The 9,393-nt window shown below is 41.4% G+C and overlaps 1 protein-coding gene across 1 annotated transcript; it reads left to right on the plus strand.

The window, feature by feature from the left end:
• The first annotated feature begins 5,584 nt into the window (after positions 1-5,584).
• On the plus strand, positions 5,585-8,705 carry LOC143186287 (facilitated trehalose transporter Tret1). The gene is made up of 5 exons (XM_076389861.1): positions 5,585-5,678; positions 6,623-7,152; positions 7,404-7,709; positions 7,993-8,195; positions 8,408-8,705. Exons 1-5 carry the CDS (start codon positions 5,597-5,599, stop codon positions 8,703-8,705), a joined length of 1,419 nt encoding a protein of 472 aa, XP_076245976.1. The 5' UTR covers positions 5,585-5,596.
• Positions 8,706-9,393: the final 688 nt, after the last annotated feature.

The raw sequence follows: 9,393 nt of genomic DNA on the forward strand, positions 1-9,393 counted from the left end.
TCTATCTTTAAACAGAAGTGCTTGTATTTTACTTTTCTATTCATTTTATGATGTTTTTTAAATATTTTCACTACAAGTAATATTAGAGATATAATTTAAAAAAATAATTTTCTTTACTCATTGTCAGAGTTGACTTCACAGATTCAACGCTCGCTTTTCAAGCACATCTTACGATTCCTGTCACCACCAACGCTCTTCGTAAGAAGCTCCACGTTTCTCGCTTGAAAACGGAGTCATTCTTCAGGAAAATCCAACAGTTCTCCAAAAAATGCCACGGCAGAACGATAACGTGTCTGATAAGCGAATCGTTTTTCAATCGCGTGGGCGAAGGAAAAACGAACAGTATTTCTCCCTGTCAAAAACTCGTGCACATGGACTCGATACCACCAGAGATTGTGACTCCACCGTTCTGCTGGCTTTCTATTCGCGATGGGGTTGTATTTATGGAAGGAAAAATAGAAAATAGCGAGATTTATGTATTTGGACATTGTGCGGGATATTCCATTTTAATGCCTCGAGATATCTGAGGAAATTCTTGACTGTGAGGGGAAACGCGTCAAATAAACGTGTGGATGATAGATATTTTTCAGATACAATTCTGATAAAGGGGAAGGCTTTGAAAGCATTTGTAGCTGCTCTTTTTTTGACAGAATTAATTATTTTTTTGTTTACGAGGTACAGTGGGTCTGTCATATTAATCAAGGTGACACGAAATCATTCTGCTAATTAGTATGGGCGGTGTCAGACGTATTGTCCTTGCTGTAATAATTGGCAAAGTGACTTCGTATAGCCTTGATCGATATGCATTCTTTGTGTGTCTTCTTTTGAGTCTTCAGTACGAAGGTCTTCCAATGAGCACTGTAGGAAATATTGACTCTATTTTAATAGCTACTGCCAATAATAACTATGCACTTCTATCTGACAGCGCATCAATCAGAATAGTTCAGCCAAGTGAGCTGATAGCAAATAGATTGCTCTGTATTTATTGTTCCCCCCTTTCACCTGCAAATTGCACACAGTAAATATTGTGTAATCCCTTTGTATATCGCGCTAATCTGATACCAGGCTGACAGATCGCACCTTCCAATGCAGGAAAAAAACGAATATCTCACACAATCTCGATTCAAATACTTTGGAAAAAAATGTGAGTTTTTCCAAAAATAATTCTAAAAAAGGGAAAAAAGGACCACCAAAAAAGGTAGATGGAAAGGGAATTATGGAACTCGTTTCACTAAATTCACTTTTCCATAATCTCTGAAAGCGAGCATTGTCCTTGCTATCTTCGTCCCCAGTTTGCTCTCGCCCTTTTTCCCTCGCGAAAATGGGGAATCGTTCCCTCACGAGAAGCCTCCCGAAGGAGTGTAATCCAGCGCGCAGAATTTCATTTTCATTATCCGCGCCGCCGAAGAAAATTACGTTACGTTGCCGACGTCTTTCTCCTCAGGCTTAATTAATTAACTTTTTGCTTCGCCACGCGCCTCTCCCTCGACCCTAGCGCTTGTCGCGACTTGGCGTTGGATTTTTTCGCCCTTATTGCGACACGCGATGCGAATCGATCATCGAAAAACAGGTCACCCTATAAATAATGCGCTTTTTCGCGTAAGCGTGCAACGAGGTAATAGAAGGTGCAGCGATCTTCCGCTTCTCGGTGCAAGACGATCAATTTTCTGCTTTTCGTGTTAACATTATTGAACTTTCTATCATTTTATTAAACTTTAATAAGATTCGCCCCATTGTCGTCTTATTTCGGATATTTATCATGGTGCAGCTTCCTCTTGGTACTTTGTCTTCTAATGCTCTGATTCTCGAGGTTTTCTTGGTGACCTTTTGGTGATCCCATTTGAAAGTATTTTCTTGTCTGAACACTTTGCTTTAAATTACGTGCTTTTTAATTTTGGTCCAGGTTGTAAATTAAAATATGATTCTCTTGCGAGCTTATTTTCCTTAATTTGTGACTTGAAGGAAAAGGGAACTTTTTCCTTCTAGGTTTCTCTTGGTATTAAATTTTGTATCATGATTATCGATAGCGATAGCGGATTAAATATTATGAGCCTCGTGAAGTTAATTTGTGCAAGGAAAATTTTAGAGATGTTGGGAACTCTGTAAAGTCGTGCGTTTCATTGGAACTTCCAACAGGAGGTTATCTGTCTTCATTTCAAAGGCCCAAGTGGAAACTTCATTATGTACTTGGTGGAATCGCATAGAGAACGTGGAAGTTACTTTCCAGGAATTCTCCTAGGGGAGAATATCGTTAGAGGGAGAATAAAGTGAACGGTGTTTGATCGATGAAGGCAGTGATTTGAATTCTGCTTTTCTTGACATCACGACTAGCTCTCTTGTTGGCCTGTGCTATTCAATTCAATTAAACAATTTTATTAAAATGACTTTATTAAAGATTTGAATAAAAAGGAAATACAGAAGAGCAGAGAAATCTTAGGGATTAACTTCAAATTACTGCTACCATTGACTAAACGCTGTTTACTTCGCCATTATCACGGAAGCAATCCTATCTATCGCTATCATTTTGTTAGATTAAGTAACTATTGAAACGAACCGAAGAAAATTGCTACACAGCGTTGCTTCCGTGATTTCTAATTCTACGTCAATTTCTTTCCTGCTTGATAGTCTCGACTTTCTTCGTAAGGTTCTCCATGCAGAATTTCGTTCATTCAATTTTCCTTCCTGCTGAACATGAGCACTTGCGATTAGGTAAGATCACGGTCGTAAATCTAATCTCAGGGCATCTGGCGCATCGTCGTATCACTGATAACGGTTTCACGGTTTCTTAGGAGGCAACCTTGCTTTCCCAACGTCGTTTCCTGAAACTATGTTTTTCCTTCGCTGCCTTCGCGATAAAAGACTGCCAATGTCGCGCGAACCACTGTCGAATCGCGATCGTCACTGATTTATTGACAGGATTTTCGCTATGGTTGTCACTTCAAACACCTCTGTCAATTTAGATAGGTATCTCGTTAGCAATCGGTGGATTTATCGGTTACTACTTAGTATTTGACGAGCAGCCACTTCATACTGTTTAGCCGACTTTAATCCTGTTTTACGACTAATGATCTTTTAATGATGTTGATCTAGTAGTGATAACTGGACTTCTGGATTTCAGTTGAAGATTATTCTACAGCAGTTCTTCTTTTGAAGGCTTAGTAGAAGAAGAATAATTATGAGACGATGGAGATAATTAGCAGAGACTAATAATTTCATTTTTAATTTTTTCGTGTTCGTCTCTAGATTCTTTTTAGTACGAGGAACAAAGTCTACGTTACGAAATTAACCAATTTCTTAATCTTAATCTTCCACAAATCCTCTGTTCACATACCCATAACCAACCATTCTACCTCCAGTTACTTATCACTTTTTCTAGGCACAATTCTTTCCACAAAACATTACGTCAAAACGCTACTCGACCATTCTAAAAGCATCCAGGCTCTTCGACGAAACGATTAAATTCGAGGCACGCTGCCCAATTTGACCGATTATCGTTGATAGCAGATCCAGGCGGTCGTTCACGTGCCACTGTTCGCGGTACACCGATTCAATTTATAATTGCCGAATAACAGGCTACTGTATATAGCTGCTATTAACGAAAATTATTGCCACGAATACTGGGCAGACTGTGGTTAATATCGCGGTTCGCCTCTGCTAATCACCTCGTTTCTACAACCGTTTTATTCACCGTGACTCATGAAACCCAGTTTTCGGTGCAATTATCTCAGAATTAGCTGGTACGTGCAGAAGTCGATACTTCGATCGATATACATCTTCGAATTGGTGGAAGTGATAATACGTATTTCAGGTGTTGAGGTTTCTGGAGGGAGAAACTGCTGGAAAGACACTCGAATGTAAATCGATCAATTCGTTGCTGCTTTGGCAATGTTTTTACACATACAATGTTTTCACAATTTTTTCTTTTAAAAATAGAGGAAGAAATTTTTTCCTTCAGAATTGGTTCTTATTAGAAAATGGATGATTTCGTGTATCCCACGAGATTAGAATTTAGTTTGGTAGTAATAGGGGTGGAGATGAATCCGCAAGGGGAGCCTCTGGCTCACGGGTGTGACGACCCCGCGGACCCTAGTTAATGATAATAAAAGAATTACAGCTGATAGTAAACACCTAGTAGTGGACTTCTTAGGGACGCAGTGAAGAAAAAAGGAAATAATGAGAGCACGCAAAGGACACGACCGAGTCAGCTTCGTCAGAATGACCTCGACGACTCAGTCAACTTCGTCCTCACATGAGAAGCACGCGCCATTCACAGATCACGGAAGAACGCATTGAAGTAAACATGTTATGCGATGCAATGGGATCAGTCTTCAATGTAATATCTTTGCAGATATCGAACAGAGTCGAAAAACAACTACAGAATATCGTCACACGATCAACATGTTTTCTTTCTACTTTAGTTTATACTAATTGACTTCTGGTCACGAAAACATACGTTACAGGAATTCATCGACCAGCATAAATACCAACATAATTAATGGTAAATTAATTCTACACAAAAATAGAAGTATAACGTGGTTAATTTAGCATTGCTTCATGCATATCATAGTATTTATATCCGTCTAGTGACTCCAACGTACTCCATTTCCTCCTTCTCACGTGACTTCTACGGTGCAATGAACCACACAATGCTTCGAGCCGCTACTTAGCTTCTTGTTTGCTAAACTCACCGAAGAATGGAATTTACAACACTCTTTGGCAAAGTGATCTAGCTAGTCAAACACAAAGCGACAAGACCGAGATTATCGTCAACTTGTTTGGCCCAGAGTGCAGGAGACGTCGCGTTTTCAAAGGACTCTGCAAACAGGGATTTAGATCCGCTGATGGGTTTACCATGTTACCTTCTGCAAGCCTCATATCCTTGATCGAGTCTATTCAGAGCTCACACATTGTTTAACACAGAATCTGGAGACACGTTCTAGGAGATACTCCTTCCATTCTGTTGCACTCAACTCCTCTCAGAAATTCAACAAAAATTCTTCCAGATGTCAGTAATAATTCTCAAAGATTAGCAACCTGGAAGGAATCTCTTGATTTGTTAATAATCCTATTGTGAGGACTCTGTGTTCACGTCTCAGTGTCGATTTCCCAATTCTAAGCAAACGAACCGATCAAACGCCAGGTTCCATTGATAGATTTTCAAGGCGACCGAGCAACCGAGAAATCCGATAGGTGTTAATCGTGATTTCTAAATTTTTTCCTTCAATCATCAGCGATAATAGCACAGAGCGGCGATAATGATGAGCAGATAGCGTCGACCGTGATATATGATGGCCCTCGGTGTGATCATCGTCCCATTCAGTTTTCTTCGATCGACTTTGCTTAATCCGAAATGTGTATAACCCGCGTGTACCTGGTTGCATCGACTACAGGTGATCGACGCGACCATAGATCCTGGTGATAAGCCTTCTTGGACAGAGGACAGTCGAAATTCTTCGATCGTGCTCCAGTTCGCGACGAAACGTTCATTCGATCGATGAACCGAGAATTCTTTTAGTGAAGGGCCTCGAGTAGCATATAGTTTTGAACTCGAATCCATCCAGGCGCTGCTCTTCGAGGAATCTCTAATTCCGAAGAAATGGAGAGCACAGGGATAATGAATGGCGTGCCTGTTTGCCAGGACAGCAAGAAAACGTGGCAGTACCTTGCCTCGATTTCTGGTATTTAAGAGCATCTTCTATCTTGGCTTTTTGGTTCTGTGATACTTTTTCTTTGGTCCCTTAGAAGCCCAATTGTGTCGGTGGTGAATATGGTATTAGAGATTGCTACGTTCCTCTGGAGAACTTTGATTAATGATCTTGCACGCTCCATCTTCTTTGCCTTTTTGTTTTTTTAATGTTAAAATAAGTGAAGAAACGTGGACCAAGGGGATAAAAAAATGATTCTTGTTACTTTATCTTGTAGAGTACTTAGTCTCTTCTTTAAAAAAAATTGTGAAAAAAATATAAGATAAATATCAATGAATATCACTGTCTTGTCTGAACCGCCACGAGACATTCCACTTGGCTTCAATCACTGCTGAGGGATTAACTGTCTCTCTCTTCATTTTTCTTCGTATACCTGTGAGCCCCACAGCCATTAACGAATTTAAAAAAAATGCGACAAGTTTATGGTTCGAAGACAGAGCAGACACTGTTTCCTCCCTTGTCTCCAAGATTCCATCAAAATCTTCCAAACGCGGACAGTGACGTCTGTTTCTTCGAATCGAGTCACTAGAAACATTTCTCCAACGTTGGTTCCATGTACGCCCATTATCTTCAGGTTAGATAGGATCACAGGTTATCTCCTCATTTTTAATCAACTTAATAATTGAATTGAAATGTAAAAGATAGGAGCAACTTCAAAGAAAAGTCTTATCGACTGGTGATGAAATTATTATGTAACAGTACTGCGTAAAATCGTACGTTTTTGATTCGTAGAATTTATTTCTGCAAGATCATCTAAAAAATAGATACTATTAAATTCCTAATCGAGTCAAATCCTTATTACAAAATCTAACCCTTCCACACACAAAACTTCTCTACTAATCATCTTATTATTGATCCTACGCTAAATCTGGAAATAAAAAATAAACTACTACTTCTTTAACTCTATTTCTTCTTAGCATGCATGCTGGTAGTCGGTGTCGGCACAGCCCTAGGATGGACCTCGCCAGTCCTCCCCCAGCTCTACTCGCCAGACTCCTGGCTAGTAGTCACAAAGGACGAAGGTTCCTGGATCAGTTCGCTATGCGCCCTGGGCGCGATCGCGGGTGCAGTTCCAGCAGGACCGATGGCTGACAAATTGGGGAGGAAAAAGTCTCTCCTACTCCTAGCAGGACCGTTTCTGCTCTCTTGGGCACTCATCATATTCACAGCTAACGTTTGGTTCCTCTATATCGCGAGATTCCTGGTTGGAATTGGGGTTGGAGCGACTTGCGTCATTGGCCCGACTTACATTTCTGAAATTTCTGAGGTCTCGACTAGAGGGACCCTAGGAGCTCTGTTTCAGCTGTTCCTAACCTTGGGGATCTGCGTCGCCTTCATCCTGGGCAATGTCCTCAGTTACTCTGGATTCAACATTGCTTGTGCTCTGATCATCGTTCTCTTTTACATCTCATTTAGGTTCATGCCTGAGTCTCCTGTCTGGCAAGTGGTGAGTAGTCAGATATTTGATGTTCCATAACTGTAGCTACTCTTAGACTTATCTAAGCTATCCATATTTGGGCCACAAGGAGTAAAGTCAATAAAGATAATCTCCTCCACTAAATCAACTGATCTATTTCTCCATCTGTCTTCATATCACATGATTATCGTCGCCAGACAGCTGGAAATGGATGTCGAGCAATTAACCCTCGCTTCATCGAACCCCGAGCTGATTTAGTGCGCTTTGATGAATGTTCCTAGGGTCAAGGGAGGAAACAGGACGCCAAGATGGCGATGTCAGTGCTCAGGGGTGAAGCTTATGACGCTGGCGACGAGCTGAACGCGATGCAGAAGGCAGTGGAAGAGAGTGCAGGAAAGAAGCCCACTCTCTCTGACATGATAGAATCTGCGCCGATCAGAAAAGCCATGTTGGCGTGCTTTGGCATGATGTTCTTCCAGCAAGCTTCTGGCGTGAACGCTGTGATCTTCTACACTGTGATGATCTTCGAGGCTGCTGGCAGCTCGCTGGCACCTGCTGTGGCTTCCATCCTTGTTGCGTTGGTTCAGGTTCGTTTGTTGCATTAGATTTCTGTGAACTTTGGGAGACATTTTTTTAGAAGTCTAAGTAAGCCTAAGAGGTTCATTTAAAAATGTAAAAAATTGTTAGATAATTCAGCATGGAAGGTGAAACATAATTGACATCGTAGAGACAAGTGTTTATTATCTTTTAGAATACTAGAGTTCCTTCCCTCGAGTTGATGAATTGTTATCCTAGTTCCTTAATCACGAGCAATTTAACTAGGATTCTCTGGTAACGATGTTTACGCTGTAACGTTGTTGTTCGTCGCAGCTGGTAATGTCAGGTGTCGCGGCGGTGATTGTGGATCGCGCCGGAAGGAAGCCTCTGCTCATGATTTCCACGGGTCTTATGTCAGTCAGTCTCTTGGCTCTTGGGTACTACTTCAAGCAGAAGAATTCAGAAAGTGACGTCAGCTCGCTGGGCTGGCTGCCGCTGACTTCTTTGATAGTCTTTATGATTGCTTTCTCCATTGGGTGAGTCCACATAAAAACCCAGGAAAAAGAAGTGCTATATTTTGTTATTATTATATTTTTCTAGAACCTAGCAAAAATGTTGATACTCTTTGAGAAACAATTTCATGGTAGTGTTACTTTTTAGTATTAGCTCCGACTTTACTTCAAACTTAAATTGAAGGCACTCCAGTATAAACTTAAGATCCTCCTCTAATCTGTTGCCACTTCCGCAGATTGGGACCCATACCCTGGATGCTGATGGGCGAGCTGTTCTCAGCAGAGACCAAAGCGAAGGCCTCCAGTATCGCAGTGATGCTGAACTGGTTCATGGTCTTCCTGGTAACAAAAACCTTCCCAGCCATGAACGACGAGCTGGGTACAGACATGACATTCTGGATCTTCGCTGCTGTTATGGCTGGCGCCACAGTATTCGCTCACTTCGCGTTGATCGAGACCAAGGGCAAGACCTATCCTGAAATTCTGGCTGAGCTACAGGGTGGTAGTACTCAACCCATCAAGCCCGTCCCTTAATCCCGTATCAATCTTCAAAAAGACGTATCTAAAGCCCCGAATCATCCCCTTCTAGCCAATCAAACTTCGCCCCTCGAAAGAATCTTCATCATCGATTAATCATAGGCCACCTTTCGGACAACATTTTTCCTCACTATTTCATTCACCTCGTATCGATAGAATCATCAGCAGTTACGGGACGTTCGAAACCTCTCGTTTAATGGGTTCGATTATTTTAATTAATCTATCGATATCTACGCGCGAAATGGGACCTTTATCGATCAGTCGATTCGCCAGTATCATGGCCCGTGAAGTTAATTCACGAGGCTGACTGAAGGCGTCGTTACGTTGCTTGTAATTTCGTAATAGCGATATCGGTTATAGTAAGTGGAGCGATATCTCAGAAGCCTGCCACTTCACAATGGAAAGATTCCCGATGCGACGACGACCATTCGTCGCGTACACGCTTATTTTCCTTTTTTCTGATGCTGGGGATTGGGGGTTCCAAGTGCCTCGCGCCGATAACTAAGATAACGATTGAGGCTATCGACGACTCAATATCGAGTAATCCTTTCTTCTCGTCTTTCTGAATTTCTATCTTCTTGTACCATCAATTTTCTGATCCGTCGTTTTTGGAACCACGTGGCGACTCGAATTCGCTGCCATTTTGGTAAACCGACTCACACGTTCTCCTTTATATTTAGCCTTG

Source organism: Calliopsis andreniformis, chromosome 12 (assembly GCF_051401765.1).
Source record: "Calliopsis andreniformis isolate RMS-2024a chromosome 12, iyCalAndr_principal, whole genome shotgun sequence".
Lineage (NCBI taxonomy): Eukaryota > Metazoa > Arthropoda > Insecta > Hymenoptera > Andrenidae > Calliopsis > Calliopsis andreniformis.

Excerpts from the sequence above, each read along its gene's own strand:
- LOC143186287 (XM_076389861.1), top strand. The coding sequence starts at position 5,597 with ATGGAGAGCACAGGGATAATGAATGGCGTGCCTGTTTGCCAGGACAGC. Across the intron at positions 7,153-7,403 it reads AGTCTCCTGTCTGGCAAGTG|GGTCAAGGGAGGAAACAGGA; the intron begins GTGAGTAGTCAG and ends GAATGTTCCTAG. Across the intron at positions 8,196-8,407 it reads ATGATTGCTTTCTCCATTGG|ATTGGGACCCATACCCTGGA; the intron begins GTGAGTCCACAT and ends CCACTTCCGCAG.